Source organism: Lygodium microphyllum, chromosome 4 (genome assembly GCF_053477565.2).
Source record: "Lygodium microphyllum isolate KBCC chromosome 4, Lygodium_microphyllum_v1.1.10, whole genome shotgun sequence".
Taxonomy (NCBI): domain Eukaryota; kingdom Viridiplantae; phylum Streptophyta; class Polypodiopsida; order Schizaeales; family Lygodiaceae; genus Lygodium; species Lygodium microphyllum.
This window is the reverse complement of record NC_141138.1, coordinates 16,078,592-16,101,496: the sequence shown is the minus strand read 5'-3', so window position 1 is coordinate 16,101,496 and position 22,905 is coordinate 16,078,592. Positions and strand designations below refer to the sequence as shown.

The 22,905-nt window shown below is 41.0% G+C and overlaps 1 protein-coding gene across 2 annotated transcripts in view; it reads right to left on the bottom strand.

Moving 5' to 3' along the window:
• Positions 1 to 22,905, bottom strand: part of EDA25 (CCAAT-binding factor) — a 144,700-nt gene that overhangs the window by 47,178 nt on the left and 74,617 nt on the right. For both annotated transcript variants that reach the window (XM_087675730.1, XM_087675729.1), the window contains exons 5-8: positions 15,860 to 15,928; positions 15,478 to 15,558; positions 15,201 to 15,272; positions 7,307 to 7,399 (exon numbers count right to left, since the gene is read on the bottom strand). In XM_087675730.1, coding sequence (XP_087531856.1) covers positions 7,307 to 7,399; positions 15,201 to 15,272; positions 15,478 to 15,558; positions 15,860 to 15,928 — 315 coding nt within the window. The remainder of the gene's footprint in view (positions 1 to 7,306; positions 7,400 to 15,200; positions 15,273 to 15,477; positions 15,559 to 15,859; positions 15,929 to 22,905) is intronic.

Genomic DNA, 22,905 nt, shown 5'->3' with positions numbered 1-22,905 from the left:
TCCACTCCTTTGCAAGACAGTGGTTGTTCAACCCCTTCTATTACTTTGGCTTCGCAGTTCCCTCCACTAAGAGACAGTGATTGTTGCCCACCCTTGGAAGAGCCTCCCTTTTCCCCACCCTCAACTACTCAAGTTCAAGAGGCCACCTCTGGCAATTCTTCGATATCTTCAATACCCCAAACACCTTCGATATCTTCCATACCCCAAATACCTTCTTCAGCACGAGTGGCGGCGCTTCCTTTATCATCAAATGATTTGGAGTCCATGATCCATGAGTTTTTAGATTCTGTCTCTCATAGAGGGGGATTTAGAGAGGGATCTCTCTTTGCCCTTAGAGGGGGCTTCTACTTCTTCAGTATCAAAGAGGGCCCTTGCACCTCCACCCTCAATGGGAACACCTACTCATCATGCAGTTCGTCACCTACCATTTACTCTTTTGGGATGGTTGTATTCGAGCATTCATTTCTCCTCCTAATACCGAATATCCTCAAAGACCGCCTAGATTAGGGCCTTGGAGGCTCAGCCAAGACTTGGTAACGAGGTCTTCAAATTCCTTTTAGCATGGAGTTATGGAGCTAGTGGCTTCTCTTCCAAGGTGGAGTCGGTTCTACAGTTCACCCTATCTCCATCACCGAGCATGAGTGATTTCATCACTCGTCAATCTTAAGGACTGCTAGGACAGCCTGCGTTTTTGCAGCCCGGCTCCTCCTCCATCACCTAGCGTCACTCATTTGTCATAGAGACTGCTAGGACCTAGGTTATTGCAGCCCGGCTCATCTTTCATCATCTAGCATCATCATTATCCACTTGGCATCAACATCTGGGCTGCTCTCCATTCACTCCCTTGACAGCTCGCCATCATGTTTCACATCTCCGACAACATCTGAGGATTGCAGTTTGCTCCCTCAATAGTTGTCTTTCACCTTCCAATGATTACTTCAATACCCTCTGCCCAGAGGACTGCATTTCGCTCCCTTCCCTAGGCAAACTTTCCACAACTGCTGCCACCTCATTCAAACAAGACAGTGCAATTATCTTCTCAACTTGGATCCACTGTATGAGCTCTTCTTCTCATAGCATGATTCAATGCATCGTCACCGTGCTCTTCCTGTGGTTCTGAGTTTCTCCTCTCTCTCAGTGTTTCCCATACACATTCTACGTTACTTCCGACAAACCATACTCTCTCTACACTGTCACTTATCTTGACATGGTATCAGAGCATACCTGTTATTTTTGACACCTAGAGTATTTTTTTCTTTTAAAATAAAAAATCTATCAATGAAACCTTGAAGAAAATCCCCTGGACATAAATATAAAGTAAAAAGGTATCCCTATAGAGAGCAACTAAACTTTTTTTCATCAAGTTGATGAGAAGTATAGCCTTCTATCATCGTCATCCAAACAACTATTGAGAGTGGTCAATTCTTGGTAGAGGAGACTTAAAATGGTCAAGATGCTATTGAAGAGTCTCTGAAAAATAATTGCATTTTCAAAAATAATTGAAGTATTAATATCTCCCCAATATATATCCTGAAGTTTGGACCATACCTCTTTTACTATTTTTGAGAGATCGAGGTGATGAAAAAAGGTTGTCAAAGAGGCCAAGCCCAATAATGGTGAGTGTGCTCCTCATTCTCCTCAAGCCATTCCTGCTGCAATCGCTAGCTCCCTCGAACATGCTCGGACTTGCGAGTGGACACGACTCTCCATGCACATTTCCGCATAAGTATAAGATGAATCCTCCTCTTCCAAATCGAGAAACCAATACCTGTGAATTTTTCAATAACAATGCCATATTTTGGCATTCCAATGCCATGGAGAGGACCCAAAATTTTGTGACTTTGGTGAATTTGAGTGATTCGATGTGAGATTTGATGGCTAGAGCAAAAAGCCCGAAATTCTACTGACAAAAGTTGTGAAATTTCAACCAAGAAATCAAAATCCCCAATTTCATGTGAACAACCTCTTGACTAAAGTTTAAAATCTTACTACATCAAGGTTTTAATAATAAAACTTTATCTTACAAAGCCTTGAATGGTGGGATCAATGACAAGAATGTATTGGATGTCACTTTTGCATCTCGTCCATAGACAAGACCATCTCATCCAATTCGGTCAAATCTGTCCAGATTCTGTCTCCGGTCCAAACTATTCAAATCAAGGTGAACATTGTGCATAGGACAATTTTTAATCCATTGTAACTGCCCATTTTAATACCATTTTTTTTCCAACTATTTGAAAACTATTTGGGCCCCTTTGTGATGTCTTCTAGCCTTTACTAGGCTCGAACAACTTATAAATAGCCCTCTCCCACTACCATCTCCACCCTCAAGCCTTTAAATCTCCCTCAAGCCTTTAAATCACTCCCAAGCCTCAAGCCTCAAGCCTCAACTTTCAAGCTTCAAAGCTTCACCTCTTTCTCAAGCTCACCTCCACATCTTCCTTCTTCTATTTCCTCTTCCTCCCTTCCCACCTCTTCCTCTTCCTTCCATCATCCTCTTGCTCTTTCTCTTCCGCTCTTTAATCTTACAGGTTACCACATCCTCTTCCACCTCTCTTACCACTTCTATCTACACCTCTCTTATCACGTACATCTCTCTTACCACCTCTATCTACTCTTGAGTCGTATCTATAGTCTATTACCATGCCTAAAGCTATTCAGAAAGCCTTTTCTTTGCATACCTCACACCCTAAGAATGCCACTAACCCTACCAATGATTATCATTGGACTTGCAAGTACTGCATCAAGGTCCAAAAAAACGTGACATGCCTTATTATCCATTTGTCCAAGATGGGAGAAGAATCTGCTCCATGCCCAAAGATCCCTCAAGTGCTGGCTGATGAGATCATCAAGAAATATCCCTCCATTTCGAAGGCATTGGACAAGGTCTCCACTAGTATGGCACAAGCTTAAGAGGAGATAGTCTCTCTGACATATGCACACTAACGGCAACCACTTCGGCTATGCCAACGGCTACTATAGAGGGATTCATAGGTCCCTCTAATTCCCCTTCCACTTCAGCCACCCCCATCACTGCCCCTACAACCACCCATGAGTCCAAGAGGCTCAAGAGATAAGCCACACCTGTCGAGGCTATTAGCCTACCTATTTTAGAGTTCTTAGTCTGTCTTCTCCTAGTTGCGAGCTCGTGTCAAAGTCTACTAGAGATATGGGAGCTTTGGCATTTTAGTGTCATTTCTCAAGTTTCTTGAGCATTTTCCGCATTCCTGCCGCCCAGGCCTATGCCATCTTGTCACTCCGCCTCCCCGGATTTTTTCTGGCACATCAACAGCATTTTTCTACATTTCCCAACCTATGCCACCTTGTCGAACATTGCTCTGCCTCCGAAAATTTTTCTGCCACATCAGCAGCATTTTTCAGCATTTTTATATGCTGCCGACTGCATTTCAATGCAGTCGGCTAGGTGGCAACCAATCGGCCAGTATCACGTTGGCCAGTTTTGGCATTATCCAGCCTTTATCGCTGGCTGGCTAGGCAGATTTAGTCATCTTCTGCAGGTTGCTGATTCACTCCATCTCCCATGCTGCTGCTGCCATCATCAATTCCAACCTGGTTTGGTGCCCTCACTGAGGCCTCGGACTGCATGTAAGGACTGATAAGTCCTCCCTTTGTATTCCGCATTCATTATTCAGTCAGTGCAGATTCCTTCCATTCTTCTTCTTCAAACACTCCCAGCATTTGAGAAGGGGGTGTTAGCTTGCCTATTTTACTCTTGTCAGTCTATTATCTCTTGATTGTGATCTCTTGTCAGAGTTTGACAAAGACATGGGAGCTCCAGTATTTGTCTACATTTCTCGAGTTTCTTGAGCACTTTTTGCATTTCCCAACCTGTGACACCCTGTCTGACATTGTCTTGTTGACTCCGGGGATTTTTCTGCCATGTCAGGTGCAATTTTCGGCATTTTTATTTGCTGTCAGCCAGGTGGCACCTGGTCGGACAGCATCAGGTCAGCCAGTTTTGGCATTATTCAGCTACTTCTAGCTGGCTGGCTGGTCAGATTTAGTCATCTTCTACAAGTTTGCTGATTCGCCCCTCCGTCTCTAGCATACTCCTCTATCTCCAATGGTGCTACTGCCATCATTATTTACAGCCTGCTCTGGTGCCATCATTGACACATTGGGCTGCATGCAAGGACTAATCAATCCACCCTTGTATTCAGCATTCATTATTCAGTCAATGCAAATTCCTTCCATTTCTTCTTCTTGATGTCTCTCCCTCTATCTCTCCTTGTTCATGGTCCTTCTGTTGCGCACTCTCACATGTAAAAATCGAGATTGCATGAACCATCATCAAGTGCAATCTCCCTTTTCACATTCTAAGAGCGGATAGATGCAAAAGAAGAGTGAAGGTCATCGCAGCCGTGGGTCCATGCAAGGGGTGAAATGAAACATAGATGAAGATGGAAATGAAGAATAAGAAGTTTCACCTACTTCAAACAAACCCTGCAAGCAAAACTTGAAACAAAAGTAAGAGAAGAAAAACTTATAGAAATACTCTATGTTGGTTTCTCTATGGAACGGCTTGCCCCATGTGGAGTGTCCATCCTTCGTGCAAAATCAATAGGTCTGTGCACCAAATCTTAAGGGGATAACAAAGGTTTATGTACTATTAGTAGCTATTGAGCCCAATACATTAGAATAAGATGGAATTTGACTCATGTAATCTCATAAGGTCTGTGGACTCTATGGTAGTTCAATGTTTCTCCTCCTAAGTTAGATCCTTGCGGAGCAAGTTGCGAAGCCCACTCCTACTTGGGTCTTTGCATGGAGGGCATTGGAGACTGAAGCAATGTAGATGTGCTTGAAGTCGTCTTCCCTCTATGAACATGTTTCTGATAATGAGCTCTCAAATCAAAAGCCTAGGTTTCTTTACTGAGTACATACTATACAAAGGTGAAATACTGACCTCGAACTCTTGTGTCTCAAAGGGGCAAAGAGTATGAGCTAGAGAGTATACTGTACTTTGACAGTTTTGGAGATGCAATAGATATTGAGCTAAACATAATTAGTATTATTTAAATAGCCCCAAAACTCAAGTTAATTAATGAATTTAAAACTTTTCTTTAAAACTAATGTGGTCCTAGAGAGTTCAATGTCCCACGTGAAAATCCTAACTTGGGCGGTCCCAAGTTTTCTATATATAGATAGGCTAAACCTAAACTCCCCTTCAAAGAACCTTGTTTTTCAATATTGCAAGTGCCATAGTTTTGTTGTCCACATCCTGTTCACGAAGGACATCTCAGCTAGAGCTACCTCTCATTGTCTCCCATCCTCTGGCACCTGTCTACCAGCCCTCCTTCGCAGTTTGCTGCTGCTAGCAGTTATGGCCTGCAATCTACCTATCTCAAACTTTGTATTTGGTGCTGGCGGTCTGTTTTCTGCACATGGTTCGCCACCTAGTGCTGTTGTACACTATTGTAGACTGCCCAAACAGCTGTGTTTTGCCCACTTTGCTGCTGCCTTGACTGCCATGTCATCATGTCATCCCAGACTGCTGTGTTTCGCAGTTCAGCCTGCCGCCAGTTTGCCACATCATCTACAACCTGTTGTGTTTACAGTTTTTTCTCTCTCCTCTACCTATCTAGCAGTGATCCAGCTTCCTACTGCTGTCTTTGCTGCTGCCAGACGCTCATGGAGACTGCATCGATACGATTCGAGATCCATCAAAGTACAACAAACTCTCCAGGTCATACTTTCTGTCCCAGTCCTCAAGACACCAGATTTTAGGGCGGTATTCCTTCACTGCACAGTGTGTTAGCTGCATGAGCACGGTATTCTATTTAGATATATTCAGCTTCTTATTCACTATGTTCATTGTCTCTATGTTACCCTAACCCTAACTATGTTCTTCTATCAATTTGTGCTATTATCATACGATTGTGTTTGAGTTTTTGTGTTAGGGTATTTCTCCACATGGTACTAGAGCTAGGTTCTCTATAAAGAAACCTAGACCTTGATCTAAAAGCTCTTCTCAAAAGCAAGAAACCACAATAGGTTAGATAAGTTCAAATACATCTACACCGACTCAGTCCCCAAAAGAGCCTATGCCAAGAACTTAGCAGAAGTGGCATCCACTACCAACTTTGCAAGGTTCCAACACAGCAATAGATCCTTCTAACTTCATTGGAGAGATCACTAATGAGGAGTTGCAGCTTATCTTGGCTCACAAAGCAAAGAAATCCGAAGAGTTACATCAACAAGCCTTCAAACAAAAGCTACATGAAGAAGGTATATTTCGTACTTTCTCAACAGATTTAGTGCATAAGTTTGATGATGTTGCAAGGCCATGGAGACCTCCACTAGGGATGGGGCCCCCTCTTGGAGAGCAAGATTTGAAGTATGTTCCATACTTTCAACCTATTTCTCCTACTTCACTATATGGTAGACAAGTTTCTACTTCTGTTCCTTCGTCTATTTCTCTCTCTTTACCACCTTTGCAGCATGTTGGCAAAGACCAAATTGAAGCAAGAGTGCCTTATGCGGAACATGACAAATACCCCATGTATATGTATATGAATGCTGTTTGGATCGAGACACTTTTTCTCTGAAATCATTGCTCGTTATCTCATCAATAAACAAGGAGAATAGACTTCATGACACTACAATATAAAGAGTGCTGCAGTCAGCATTGAAAGTACTTATTCTGAAATGACTGAACTCGGAGAATGCACTAAATTGTCCACAAAGCCAAAAATCTGACCCAATAGAACCTAAAGTATTCTGAAAGGCAAACTGAAAATCTGCAAATTGCGCAAAAAAGTGTCTCCAAACATTTGTGTAATATATTTGGCAACCAACTGCTAAGAAAGTCTATTCAAAACAACTCTAGTGGCCAGCCAATGCCAAAAGAGATGTGGCATTATCTTTGTAACACACAAGCATCTCAAATGTTGGGGCAAGCGTAATGCAACAATTTTCGATTGGAGTGTTCAACTGCTAAGCAAGCCTATCCAAAACAACTATAGTGGTAAGCCAATGCCAAAAGAGAAGTGGCATTGTCTCTGCAGCATGCGATCATCTCAAATGTGAATGCAGCAACTTGCTATAGATAGCACTCCAATCTCACACAAACATGCACACCCCCACACACACAAAACCACCACTTTTCTCCCTGCCAACAGAAGCATCAACAATGTAAGGAGCCTTTTATTAACACTCAGTGGACTATAGCACAAGAAAAAAGTTAAAGACTCACCAAAGTACAAGCAAACAGGTACAGATCCGTAACTAAAAGACAACTGAATCTACCCATGGGAAAGAATTAACCAGATTCAAGAAGGCACACCTCAAAAAGAGAAAAGTAGATATCGATGAGTCTTTTTGCGAGTTTTGGCCCATCTCCTCTATTGCTGAGTACTATTTGATTCAGAAAGACCACCTGCATTAAAAATCACAAAGTCAATCATTCAAATGATATATCACTTGCATGACTTTCACTTTAGTTTATGGATTCAATTATGTCCATTTAGAAAACAACAGACCTATCTTCAGAAACCCAAACAGTCATTTATATGTACTGCATCAGGCACGTGTGGATAGCAAAAAAGCATCAAGTGCAACTATGTATACCCTCCAAAACTGGCATTTTTCTGAAAGCCTTATCAGCATGCATAACCAGGTACAATTACACACACAGACTGCATGTATAAGTACCATCAAAAGGAAAGTTGATGCTTAGAAGTATTCATGAGGTCATGAAGACCATTCCACTTTGTCTTCTTGAGTACATAATCCACGATCCATGAAATACAACTTTAAGACTGAGGGCAGAATAATGCAATGTTGAAGAGTGACATCCACCAAAGATAGATCCCAAGTGCTATGACCACCTATCAAAGTATCAAAGTGTGGGAAATACCAAACGCTAATCACCAAAGTGCCTAAGATTTGAGGGGATTGCAAACGATGATGCCTAATGATGAGGGCAGTAGAAAAAAGGCGCAAAGGCAGTAGTAGAAGGGCCACCTAGAGGAGGAAGGTTGCCAACTACTGCCATGTAGGGTGAAGGCCAAACGCAACCAACAGGAGGTCGCTAGAAGGTGTGGGAGATCACTGCCAATTGTCATCTATGGGAGGAGTGTCCAAACACGAGCTGAAGGAGGCAATGTCCAAACGCAAGCTGGAGGAGTGTACAAATGCAAGCCGATGGAGGATATCGCAAGCAAGAGAAGGCAGATTGTGTGCTGGTGATGGCATAAGAGTCCAAATGCAGCAAGAAGAAGGGCGTCAGACAATGGGCAAAAGCCAAGGAGGAAGGCATCAAGGACTACAAGGCCTGATGAAGGAGTGTCAACAATCGCAAAGAGTAGAGCACTACGTGGGTGAAGGTTGATGGGTGAAATTTGCACTGCAAGAATGAGATTGAATGGTGGACATCCTATCTATTTATAGATATTGAAAGGTGCCCCAAAAATAAGGGTTTTGGGGAACCACTCAAACTCTATCAAACCGCACACCAAATTTGTGTTTTTCATTAATTAAGCATGTTTTAGTGCTGTTTAAAAATGCAAATCAGTTGTGAAGCATGTCTTAGCTCAACACCCCCCTCTTGGGCCCGCAACTAAGCCTAAAAGGGAAGGTTAGAAATGTTTATCCCAAGGCATTCCACTCCAAAGTAGCTCGAGCATTGGACAGAGGGTGCATATTGGCTGCCCAATGGACTACCAAGACTACAGAGGTGATGATTATCTTACCTAGGAAATCCAAGTAGTCACCACAAAGAGAACAGGGCACCAAATAACGAGTACACGTTGGCTACCCAATGGCCTACCAAGCCCTATACAGGTGGATGAAACCACATTGAGCTTTTTTTGGGTGGAAAGTTAATTTTAGGGGTGGCAGCCGATTAAATAATGATGACCGAAAAAACGAGTAGGAATGATACACCCAATAAATCACAAAACAGTACAAGCTTACCTAGCCACTCGAGGATATTGATGACGAGGGAAAGGTGATGAAGTATCATGGAAAGAAGGATGGTGGTGTAATTTGCCCGATAGAAACCGCCTAGGATCCATCCAGTGCTGTTGTGCACAATGGGATACATAGTATACTACATGTTGAAGAATGCTCATGCAGCAAGTGCCACTTGGACAATTTCCCTCGTGGGAAAATTGTTCAACTATCCCAGTGCCCTGGTACAAAGATGTTGAAATCATGTATTGCATATGGAAAGGTACAACAGGGGATAAAGCCGATGTCAAAGACAAGTCCTGAAACATGTAGAATACCAAGAAGGGTAGGAAACCCCTCTCAACCTAGATATGGAGACCAAAGAGGAAAAAAGAGCTTGAGGATATCCATCTTCGTATGGGATGTGGAGAACCAAGTGGATGAAAATGATGAAGCATCCCTACTAAAAGAGCGAGGACAGAAGACACCGCCATGATAGCGTCAAGAGAGATGCTGCATAATCGCCGCAGGAGAGGAAGCCACCATGCTGGTAGAATAGCAAGCCTCCAAGAAGATGGAACCATGAAAAAAATGGCATGCATGCCTAATTGATGTGCATTTATTCTTGTGTTGCCCTTACCCATTTCTTAGCCTTGTGGATTGCAACAAGCTCAAATCATGGGATTGCCTTTGAGCAGAGTTTTGAGAGTAATGAAAATACTAGTTGATGCAAGGGATGTGATAATGGTAGGTGTGGCATTCTTATAGCCATATGGCAAGCAACTTGCATCAAAGCCAAGAGTAATCTCTTGTCCTTAGGGCTACAAATCAATTGGTGAATCCATGGCAAACTCATGAAACTGTAATAGTCTTGTTGGGAGAGAAGCATGAAACAATAGAGATAAAAAACAAATGATAAGGATTTCGTAAGCGTGATTGATGTGCATTTATTCATGTGTTGCCCTTACCATAGTTTCCAGAAATGGCGTTTCTAGTGCCCAGAAACGGGACAACCGTTTCTAGCCATTTCCATTTCCGGGAAACATCGTTTCTGCGAGACAAGGAACGGGCAAGGTAAAACCCCCAAAACAGGCTGTGTTTCTTAGTCACGTACGTGCATATTTCGTCTCTCCCCCTGCTCATTTTGGACTCTCCTACTGTTGCACCTGCTGGAACTGAAGCAATCAGCTTGAACTGCTGCACATCAGCTCGTGCTCACTCAGTAACGCTGAAAGATCTCTACTCAAATGGTAACCTTCAGTTGTGAACATTCAGCTTGTTTTTCTGTATATTTCAGACCTGAATGTCTGCAATTTTCAGCCAAGATATATGAAATTTTTTGTCCTGCCAGTTGTGTGTGCACTATTTCAGCCTTGTGTGTCGTTTGTTTGTGAACATTCAGCCTGTTTCATGCAGATTTTAGACCTCAATGTCTGCAATAATCAATTTTCAACCAAGATATATGAAATTTTTTGTCCTGCCAGTTATGTGCACACTATTTCAGTCTTGTGTCATTTGTTTGTGAACATTCAGCCTGTTTCATGCAGATTTCAGACCTGAATGTCTGCAATAATCAATTTTCAGCCAAGATAAATGAAATTTTTTGTCCTACCAGTTGTGTGCACACATTTCAGCCTTATGTGTCATTTGTTTGTGAACATTCAGCCTGTTTTCATGGCACATGTAGATTTCAGAACTGAATTTTTGCAAGCCTTCAAGAAAGTGCAATTAAGTCTCATATATCCATTGCTTTACAAAAATTATCTTTATCATCTTTTATGAACATAAACGTATCATCAGCCAAGGCTAAATAATCAACCTCCACACGAAGAAAGATTTGAAGAGAGAAGATTTTCACATAGTCATTCTAGTGGAGCTCACAATTCCTTTGGGCAGCAACATTTTTTTGGGAACAATCATGTAAATGGAGGCCCTAATTCTTATGGTTATTAGCACCCACATGTTAATAATCACTCATATAGTCATCCTCAAGTTAAAGAAAATCCCTAGAACCACTTTGGAGAGACACAAGGCCACCTAATTTCTTGGGATGACCTCAAGCGTGTGGCAGGATGAACAATCCATTTGACCAATGAAATGTTGTGCTAAAGGCACGAACAAACCCACCACATCACCATTTGCAACAAAATGTGATAACACCATTAAGCATTAATCTGGAAGAAGAATCCGTGTTGACAATGTACATCAAATGAGACATCTGAGGGCCAAATCCCATCATTTGCATAAGAGGAGCAAGAAAGGACCATTCCAAATTATCCAAGGCTTTTTCCAAGTGCACCTCAATCATGGCCATTTCTTAATTTGTGCATTGGGCATAATCAATCCCCTTTTGCGCACTCAAGATATTATGCAGAATATTCCTTCCCTCCAAAAACCCATATTGAGCAGGTCCAACAATATTAGAAAGGTGCTCATGTAATCTGTTGGCCAACACTTTTGTAAAAATTTTATACATGCTGCCCATCAAAGAAATAGGTCTACAGTTCTTAAGAGCAGAAGGTGACAATACCTTCGGAATCAATTTTATAACACCCTCTTTCCAAGAAGCATGCATACTCCTAGTTGCCCAATCTTCCTCACACATAATGGTCAAACTGTTGCTAGCTGGCATGCATATATCCAAAAAACTTTGAGATGTTACAACAGCATAATCAGCAGCCTTTACAAGCTTATCAATGGGCTGATTTTCAGCACATTAATCAAGCACCTAACAAGGATGTAGTGACCAATGAGAGGGCACAAACAAAATTGTAGCAAATTAGAGAAAACATATTGGCGTTTTGGTAGAAGTTATGCTCAAACCTATGAACCTATGGGGAAGAGCAAGAAGCAAATATTTTGAGCAAGGTTTGGAGAGAGTTTATATAAAAGCAACCCCAAAAGTATCTATAGATATCACAAGTTTGCCTCAAGAATCAAATGACAAAAACAAATTCACTTGACCTTTCAGAAGTCCAAACCAATGCATAAAATAATAGGGTTGAGATGCCCACCTCAACAGAAAGCTACCTACACTGATACCGCCTTGATTCAAATGCCCTTAGTGTTGTCTTGAATAAAAATCCTTCCCTTCTTGATGAAAGCTATGTCACATCTAGAGCTAAAGAGGGATTAAGCTATTGAGGACATGACGCCTAATGAGCATTCTCTTCAGCCACTGCCACCCAAGGTGCTTCCCCCAACTCCTCACTCCGAGCTTGTTTCGTCCCCTCAAATGAAAGTGCCTACCAATCTACCTTGAAACTCAAGTGCCATCTCAATGCACATCTTGCATGCTCTTTATCAGCTCAACATGTTGAACTTGAAGTATTTGTTGTTAAAGGGTATCTTTCATTCCCATGTCCTTCTATTGTTATTGAATCTCTTCCTAAGGAGACTCTTACAGAAAGCATCGCAATCACCAATATCTAAAGCACGGCCAGCGAAGGTACCCCATTTCAGCTTACTGAATACATTCTTCATCTCCTTAGCTTCAAGGCACAACCTATTGGGCCTAGCCTTACGACTATCCCATAGCATACCAGCCCTATCCCTAACACAAAAGGCCAATTGAGGCTCAACCAACACACACACTAATCAGCATTCCCTCATCGGCTTCTTCACAGTGACAGAGATCTCAAGCACTGCCAATCAAGGATCATAAAATAAAGAAAGACATCTGGGTAGAGCACAACACCCACATATCATTTCAACCATCGCCTTTATATAAGGCCATTGTTTTTACTTAAGACCAAGGATGAACTGGTATTTTTTCTTTTCTAGTTCATATTTTTCATTTTCTTGACTTTATCACTTTTCATTTATGTATTGAACATTTGGAAGATCCATGGTTCTTCTTTGACACTTTTAGTGGATAGATTCATGTTTGTCATCTTTGTTTCATATGTAGCATGTCTTTCCTTCAACTTGATCTTTAATATCTATGAGTTTCTTTATAAATAGAATGTCTTTGATCATGATGTTATGAACCAAAATGTGGTTTAGAAGTGCAAGCAGCAAGGTTTATATTCTTAAATATTTGACATTGTTTGGAGGTTCATATTAAAGAAATTGATCGTTAGTTATGTATGTAATGGATAATAGGTTTATTATGCATGTTCCATGACTCACACTTTTATAAATAGGTTTATTTCTTTGAATATATCGTTTATACATGTTCTGCAACCCACATTTTTTGGGATATGTGGTCAAAGGTTTCCTAACAATCGACGCTGCAGGAAACTTGTTTGCAACTCATTGCCTACCTTGTCCCAAACTTCGAGCTACTCTCCCCACAGCTGTACTTGGAAACCCCAAAGCAGTGTTTCTGGTCATGTGAGGCTGCACAGCTGGTGTGCTGAGGAGTTTGCAGGGTCCTCCATTGAGTAGAGCCCAACTTTGACTCCATTACCTAGGCAGCTTTTTGCTGGCAGTCAGTCATCCAGGCTACTCTACGAAGCAGAGGTGCATTCATTATTGAGACTGCCTCGTGTGTGATAGTTGGCCTGGAGGCTTTGCCAACTCAACAGATACTGAAGCCCACTACATCACAATGGAGATATGGGTTATCAAGACCCTCACCAGATGGCACATTTGGAAGGCCTGCTTCTTGTGCATCTTACACATTGCCCTTATTAGCTCTCCATTTTTCTATGCTGAATTGTCCATGGTGCACTTCTTCGTTGTCAATGTTACATCTATGCGCTGAGATGTGTGTTACAGGTCGTCAATCATCTGATACACATTCACATTAGCAGAACCCAATGGCGACTCATTTGGTGACTTTTGGTTCCTACCATGGGGCAGTCAATCACTTAAATCTTATCTATATGTATATGCCTAATCCTATTTGTGGGAGTCCTCATGCTTCTGCATCCAATGTAGCTATCCTTTGGCAGATACTAAGGCTTAGCAGTGGCATTGGGCATGATTCTCCCCTTGAGCATTGTTTGTTAGAATGTAGGGATATTGAAGTGCAGTATTCACTGCCTGTTGAACTAGTGCACACAGCATCTCAGACGCAATAATGCTAATATAATGTTTCCTATTTTATCCTATACAAGTTCTATTCCCTAAATTTGAGAAAGAGGAGATTGATGAGTCTGCATTGCTAATTAACACTAAAGAAAAGACCCATCCAAAAAGGATCAAAGCTTCAATGTGATCAATCCAGCTTTTGTACTTCCTCTTTTCGCCACAATGTGGCTACCTGGCAAAGATTCAATAAAGCTAAAAGGGATATACATTGCATAGTTTCTCTGGCTTTTAATTCTAATTCAAGGGATGAATATGATCGAGGAAAAGGAGGAGAGGGAATTGCAATTAGATTAGAAAAAAGGAAAATGGTGGAGACCCCACTGCAAATCCAAGCAAAAATGTCTAAGTTGGTTAGGCAAGCAACCTCTTTTTCAAACCCAAATGCAGCTGCTCAAGCCCTTCCTGCATGCCACAAGTGAGCCTCCGAGAAAAAGAATCCACCTAAAAGACATCTAAAAGCACAAACAAAAGAATTCCAAAAGCAAAACTGTCTAAAAGACATCTAAAAGCACAAGCATGAGTCTACGCTTTACTCAATATCACTTCTTTAGCTCACAGCCATCTGTTTTGTTTTATGCTTCCTCTACAAACCACGCAAATGGAATGTAACCAGCATTTTTCTATAAGACCATGGCTCCCAACCCAAAATACTTTTACAACAGTTGCATAAGTATTTTCATCTATAAATCTTAAAACCGGCTGCAACTTATTCTGGAGTCAGAAAACATCTAGATGACACCAAGCTTCGAACTCAACCAGGCCCAATGTCTTACAGCATTCTCCCTTGTTGAAAGTAAAACATGGGGGGTATGTCAAGATGTTTACGTTACTCAGAAAAATATCATTTTGGCATCAAAAAATGATCTTCTAAAATGAGTGCCCAAGTAGTTTCATCTGTAAACCTCAAAACTAACTGCATCACAAGAAGCTTTGCTTTGGAGTCACATATATCAAACTGGCACCAAGCTTTATAATAGATCCAAAGTCTTAAAGCACCCTCACTTGGTTATAAGCAAAACATATGACATATTGTCCAAAATTCAAGTGTAAACCAGAGAAACATTATTTCAGGCATCAATCAATGAGGACAAGAAAACATTCAATTCTGTTTCTCTATTTTCAGAACTGTAAAAGAAAACACAAAAACCACTTAATTCTTGCTCCAGATTATGCATCATGAGAAAGCTATCATAATCTCCTCAGACTGATGTTCTGCATCAGATATAGATAGCAAAACAAACTACACTAACCGCTTGATATTTCGAGCGCAGCCCCAAATGAGGCCGGAAAAGAAAGGAATCCACCTCGTCAACAACCACCATCTGAAATATATTGCACAAGCACTATTCAGGCATATATAACACTGGCATAATATATACCACTCCCTGAAATATATGAAACTATACTATCTTATCCATCTTGAACACATTTCACTCTGCAAAAAAGGTTTGAATGATTCTCTTTAGGCAGTAAAAGTTGCTGCGGCAATTAATCAAACAAAAAAATTGAATTGCTTGATACCATTACCTTCATATTTGGGTGTGAAGTCAAAAGGCAAGATAAATAATAACCAGCATTCGAAGCTACTTTCCTTTCAGGATCTCCTAGCTGCAGAATGGTAATCAATGTAAGTGAATAGAGAAGCTGGACATATAAAACCAATTGCCCACTTCGCAACTGTACTGACACACTCATGCCATCTTACTAACTAAAATGCCAAGTTCCCAGGAGAGTATCAGCCTAATATTAACTTTCTTAAATTGTTTCCAACCTAAAGTGTAAATATCCACACACACTTGAACGCATCAATGCATCACATTCATCATAGAATCCCATCTTCAACCTTTTCAGGCCTTCCACAGCACATCCATGCATGCATGCAAATCTGAAACTTAAAGAGGTTCATTACTTTGTTTACAAGTACAGATAGAAGCCGCCTTTCCAGTTCTGGCTTAGTCTTTAAAAGCTCATAAATAGTCTGTAAACAAGATACAGATTAAAACTTGTCAGATTGTAAAGCAACAGGCAAGAAGCGCAAATAGAAGTGCATTCTAAAACACCCAAATATAGCTACCAAGCTGGTACAGTGCACTCTGTAAGAATTTTTCAACATAACTCGAGATAAAATAGAGGAAAGTACATCAATTTTGTCCTACTATCCTGGATAAGTTAAACCAATCTTTCGACCAAGGGGATGCAGCATGGTATGCCATATATATTCAACATGCACACCACAATGTTGCATTGGAGTTTTTACAGGAAGTAAATTTCTGCTATTTATTAAAGAAGGCCTGTTATGATAACAAAAAGGCACCTAGAACACCTCAAACAGGTACAATAACTAAGGCTAAGGAGGTGTCCCCCAACTTGCCCACTCTAGAGGAGCAGCATACTCATGCAACGCTTGGGTTCAAGCAAAAATCCACACTTGTGGTTTATACACTCCTCATTATCCATTGAGAAAGGGGCATGGAATTGCATGCCAGGCAAGCAATTGCTATGGATCAAGATACACAAGAAGAGGAGCTATTTGTTGGGGTGAAGGCCAATTGCCTATGGCTGGGTGGGCAACCATTGTATAAGTACACACTATATAGTCATACATGAGTGAAGATAACAACACATAAGGATACCATTCATTTTTTACCCACATAACTCTCTTATGTTCTTCTTCCTCTCTCGACCCTCTTGCACTCAACTTCTACCGTGCATCCCACCATTGCTTCTCTCTCAACTAGTGTGAGAGCAATGTTTGGTGTTTGTGGGAGCTCGTGCTTTGAGCAAGAAGCATGAGGAGTGGAGCTTTGTTGCAAAGGTTGAGGATCCAAGCTGCTTCTTCTATGAGAGTGTGCAATAGGAGGACACAAACATAGAGAGAGTAGAGTAGAGTAGTGTAGTTTATTATTGTCCACAGAAGGCCAAATTATGACCCATGGGACCTTTCCAAATATACAATAATTCTCCTCCCCCATGATAGGAAAGGGGTAGCGATGGTGAAAGAACAATCTATGCAGTGTGGTTCTCCCAAAAGCGTAACATGCGGGTGATGAGAGCCCCTAACTTCAATATAGGAGTAGTGGTCAAAAACTGGTGAAGTGGCCCTTGTAAAGGGATATCAAAGTCAGCCCGTATGTGTGCATATGCTGGGCATGTCATAATCATGTGCTCCTTTGATTCTACACTCTGTAGTCCATACAACTTACATAACCTCGTCTCACTTGCCTGTCCACTCCATGAACTTGTCTCGATCAATAAAGTGTGTGATCGAGTTCGAAGTCGTGCAATACTCCGTCTAAATACCACTGAGAGTGGGTTGGCTATGGATGGCTGCATGTGTGCCTCTACCTGCATGTAGGATTCCCAACATGAAGGATAGATATACATGCTGTAATAAGCAAGTTTGCCATTTGCTCCCTTGCTTTGATGTTTTGCTTGATACGCTCGTAGGAGGTTTGATTGAAATGTGTCCATGCATATATCTTCGGATGCCATATCTAGATATCTATCCATTCCCCACCCTTTAAACCATTTTCGCATATCTAGAACCCATCCTTTTGAAAGCACTTTACTTTTCCACATTTTCTGTAGGCGTGTGCTAGCATCCCATGCCTATTTGGGAAGCCTACTGTCATCCATTTGACGTACTCGTGTGGCATATCTCAATACTCGGATCATAGCATGTACCTCAATTGGCCAACGGCCAGTTTTCAAAAGCATAAGTACATACGGTGTAGTGCTTTTGATGCCCAAATGTCTACAAATAAAAGCTTTTTGCAGCTTCTCAATGTCGTTCCATGCAAATGAGAATATGCTCCCCCCCCCCCCCCACACTTCCACTCCATATAATACCATCTGTAGAACATATGCATCAAAAATCATACAGCATATTTTTCAGCATTTAGTATCTGTACGATTGTAGTCGTGTTCAAAGTGATAGTACTTGCTTTTTCCTACCGCTAATCACCGCTCCATACATGTATGCCATCTGTGGTCTGCAGGTATCTCAATCCCCAAGTATTTGAAAGTAGATACTACCTCTACAGACTGTCCCACATAATGTACTTTTGGCGGGGTCTTTGATTACTTCATGCGCACAGCCATTAGCTTTGTTTTTTATACATTCACCGTCAAACCATTGTCTTGGCAAACCATTCAAGAATCCCCATGAACAACTACATACATTCCCCATTATATGTAAAGAAGACCACATCATCTGCATAAAGCAGGAGCAAGATGGCAAACATACCAATATACGGGCTTTTGGCTTCCTCTTTATTCATAGCCGTGAGAAGTATTTTCTCTAGCCTATCAATGCATAAACCAAATAATGTAGGGGAGAGCGGGCAACCTTGCTTGACTCCCATATTACTCTCAAATACTTGTGATAGCCCGTTGCAACCTCTGAGGCGGCACACCACTCGTTGATATATCTTGTAAATTCCCATACATAGATCATTTGGGACCCCTAATTCTTGCATTCGTTGCCATAAGCCAACTCTTGGTACGGTGTCAAATACCTTCTTAAAATCCACAAAACAGCAATACAAGGTTGCTCCCTCAAGCCGACTCTCATCCATAAGCACATGTAAAGTAACCAAATGGTCTATGGTATTATGACCAGGGTGAAAATCTACTCGTCCATAGGCTCGTTTATTAAGACTTTTTGCCCATTTACTCAATTGCATTTCCAGGATAGTGCTGAATAGCTTTACCATGGCTGAACTCACCATAATTGTGCGGTAGTTTGTAAGCAAATTGTGACCTCCTCCCTTACACAACGGTTGTATCCAATTCTCCTGCCATTCTTGGGGAACACCATATGCAAAAGCATGATGTATCACATGCAACATAATGAGTCTCGTCTCCTTTGTTGTCCATTTCAACATCTCCGCATTCAACTGCAAAGTATCACATGATTTTCCATTAGCCATCTTATTGAGGGCTGCCTCCAATGTTTCTAAAGTGAACAAAGCATTAAATGGTTGGGTATGTACATCACATTTAATGGGCTGTATCCCTTTATGCATGTAAAGTTTTGTAACATACGATAGCATGTCAGCATCTGTAAAATCTCCCATAACATTTGACCGTTTGGTTTGCAATTTTCTCCATGCTTGCCTTGGACATTTCTCAAACTCCCTAGCATCTTCACTTTCTCTGGCCACTACATATCGTCGCTTTTTACACGTGAGGGCATTATATCGTTTTTCCACCTCACTTCGTTCTTGTCCCTTAGGGAGGATTTTCAGCTTTCTATGTGCAAGCTTACATTCATCATCAAATCATTTCTTGCATGGCAATCCTTTGACATTTTTGTAACCGCTCTTTGGTTTCCCAAAAACCTCTATAGCCGTATTTAACATTGCATCTCTCAGATCAGCCCATGTGCTCCTAGTAAGATTGCTCATAAGACTATCCAAATGACTAGCATATGCTTGTTTCTTGTCTACATCAATACGGAATGCACTAGTACCTACTGTGTCCCCTACATGTCCTACATGATGGCAAATATCAAGTGCCAAGCCCAAAGCTATATGATCCGATTCTTGATGTTTTTCACCTGACCAAAACTCTTTGATCATGCATAAATCATTCATTTACTAAAGATGAATGTCGAAGACAACAGTGTGGACTGATCAGTTCCTGCACGCAGCCCGAGGCATCAATGAGGCCACCTGATCAAGCTAGAAAATAATGATGGCTGGCAGCAGCATCAGAAACGTGGGGGTATACAAGAGACGAAGTGTGCAAATCATCAACCTGCAAAAGAATGTGATCTGCAGAGTGTCAAGGACAGCTATATATAGCAAAAGTCCCCAAGAAGTTAAAACTGACCACCCTGAAATCCGGGTCAAAAATGTGGCCAACCTGGTGAAGAAAACCTGCCAACTGCAGTAAATGCAGTCCAATTGCACAACGTGCCTGCTAAAAGAATAGCATGGTAGTATGGATGCTGATGTGGCAGTCCGGATGATGACATGGCACCCTTTGGTATTTCTTCAACTTGATTACTACAGGAATGGGACCTGGGTACAAGCTAAGATTTACAATCTCCTTTGCTATTCCAAAAGTCTATGTGCTGTAGAAACAATCAGCAATGAATTTGGGCAAATTGCCCCTTGATTTTTCACCCAGGACTTGCACAAATGGAACCTCCAGCTGACCAAATGCTGCCCCAAATTACAATGAATGGATTGCCATTTGAATTCCCTAACAATTACACAAATTTCAAGTAAGAATTCAATATACAATGCATTCACCAATTGGCACAGGTCCGAGGTGGCTGTCAAACCCTAATTTCTGCATAAATTTAGGGTCTACAACAAAGCTCTCTCTGTTATCTACCAAATTTCGTTGAGATTTGCTCAAAATGATTCAGAAATGCTTAAATCTCATGAGAATGAGTTGGAGAAGGTGAGAGAAAGCCAAGATGAGAGAGAAATCTGATTTTCTTTGTGAGAAAATCCTAAATTCCGCTTGTTGCCTGCTCCAGCTTGCATTTAATGAAGCTGCTACTACCAAACACCTCCAAGATGCTGTCACCTCACCAACAATGCTGTTGCCAACATCCGGAAGGTGACTCCTTGGCTGTCCCCTACCCGTTGAGGCTCCTAATTGGCTCTCCTCTACAGCAAATTGTTATTCTCTGATTAGAAAATGGACCAACAGCTCTCTTTTTTTTTTCGTAATACCAACAGCTCTCTCTCTCTCTCTCTCTCTCTCTCTCTCTCTCTCTCTCTCTCTCCAAGCTGTAAACTAATTAAATGGTTGAGACCGAACCACCAATAACGTTTTCTCAACTTGCATGGGCAATTTTGCCAAGTGGTAGCCTTCTAAATTCATTTTTCAGTATTATCCTTCAATTTGATTAATTTTCAACATTAAATAATCCTAAAAATAAATTCCAATCCTTGAAATCTTGCCCAAAATTAAATGTGCCCATCCATAATTAAATTGGCTAGCCCATTTCCAACTTGGAGTGGTCCCCATCTGTTGACCGTTAGACTAGCATTAATTAATGCTAGTTCCTAGTATCATTACTAACACCTATTGGCCAAATAACTATCCTAGGGTCAAACTCACACCAATTGGATCCCAAAGCCCAGCTTGCATAACTTTTCACAACTTTTGCCTTTGACGTCGACTACATCCTTGGGGTTCTTGGCCTATTACCATGAAATAACCGCAATGTGAATCACATGTACTAAATCACATATAATAACTTAATAAATTGTTATCAACAAGAAAAAAACATCTCAAAATTTCATGTTCTCGTGGTAGACCTTCCCCTTTAAATCCCTACAATCGTCATCGATTGCATTGCATTTGCCAAAGAAAAAACATACTACACTAGAATTTCCATAAGGCATCAAAATCACAACATTGCACACTATTGTCTACCTATGCTACATGCCCCAAATCTTGCTAAAAATTTCCAGCCCACATAAATAATCCAAAACTATTGCTAGAAACCCTTTGGATACCTCCATAGCTCATGTTTCTCAAGTGTTTTGACTTTCAATCATAGAAAAGCATTAATTCAGCATAAACAATGGCTCAAACTATCAATGGTATTTACTAACATGCTATTGTCCATGAAACCAGCTGTAAAGCATTGAGAACTGGGCATAATCTGATCATAAACTACTGCAAATGTGACCCCAAACTGATCACAAACTCATTGCAAAAACTGACCAGCAATCAATGCAAACACTGATGCAGAAATGATCCCAAAAGTAACCATAAACAGTTCTCTAACTGATCAAAAATTGATCAAAAACTGACCAAAAACTGATCAGAATTTTTGTCTCAAAATTCAAGCAAAATTCATGTCAAAATGATCATAAGTTGATCAAAAAGTATACTTCCAATGCCCAGGTGGAACTCATACCCATCTACATACATCTCACAATGACTAGTATACTAAGTAGTGATGTCATGGCAAACATACTGTCAGCACCGTACCGATGCATGCTAAATACATCCAAGATCCACTACATACGAGAGCTGTCCATAACTGTAGGAGTGGAAGTGCTACCTTCCCCTTGAGCATCAGGCAATACTCCAAACCCTTGCTCTATTGAACCTGCCCAAACTAAAGTCGGCTCTAACTAAAAAGCATCTAGGTAAAGCTGCAACAACTAAGGATGGTCTACCAAGTCGTCCTCTTCCATCCATTTGGTATCTTTTCGTAAACAATTCTGAAATTTCACCAAGTATCTCCTAGAAACTTTATATTTGACCTTTCTTCCCTTATATGCCAAGATCTGCTCAAGTACCAAAATCTCATCTAGCACCTCATCCTCAGGTTGAATTTCAACAAACATATCCTCCATAAAAAGACCTTAACAAACAAACATGAAAGGCAGTGTGTATCTTCCAATATAGAGGTAATTTCAGCCGATATGCCACATCGCTAATCTTCTCCAACACCTGAAAGGGTTCATAGAATCTCAATCCCAACTTGGGATACAATCTTTCTCTCCCTTTCATCTTTTTCAGCCTTGCCTTTTCAAGGTGCAGCAATACATAATCGCTCTTTACAAACTGCAAAGCATGTCTATGATCATTAGCTGCCCTCTTTTGCTTTTTCTGTGATCTATGAAGTGCATATTTTATATTTGCATAGGCTACATGCAAGTTTTCCACATAATAGTCAACCTCAAAGATCTTATCCTTAGTTTGAAGATAGGTGGTACCTTCTTGCCATCCTCAACTACCTCAAATGGAGCTTTGCTAGTAGAACTATACATTGTGTTGTTGTAAGCAAACTCAATCAAGGGCAAGTACTGCTCTCACTCTGTCTTGTGGTCTGAAACAAAGCACCTCAAAATATCTAAAACTGTGGGATTTTCTTTCTTAGACTGACCATCTGTCTGTGGATGGAAGGATTATAAGAATTTCAATATGGTACCCATATTCTCAAACAATCTCTTCCAAAATAAACTGGTCATC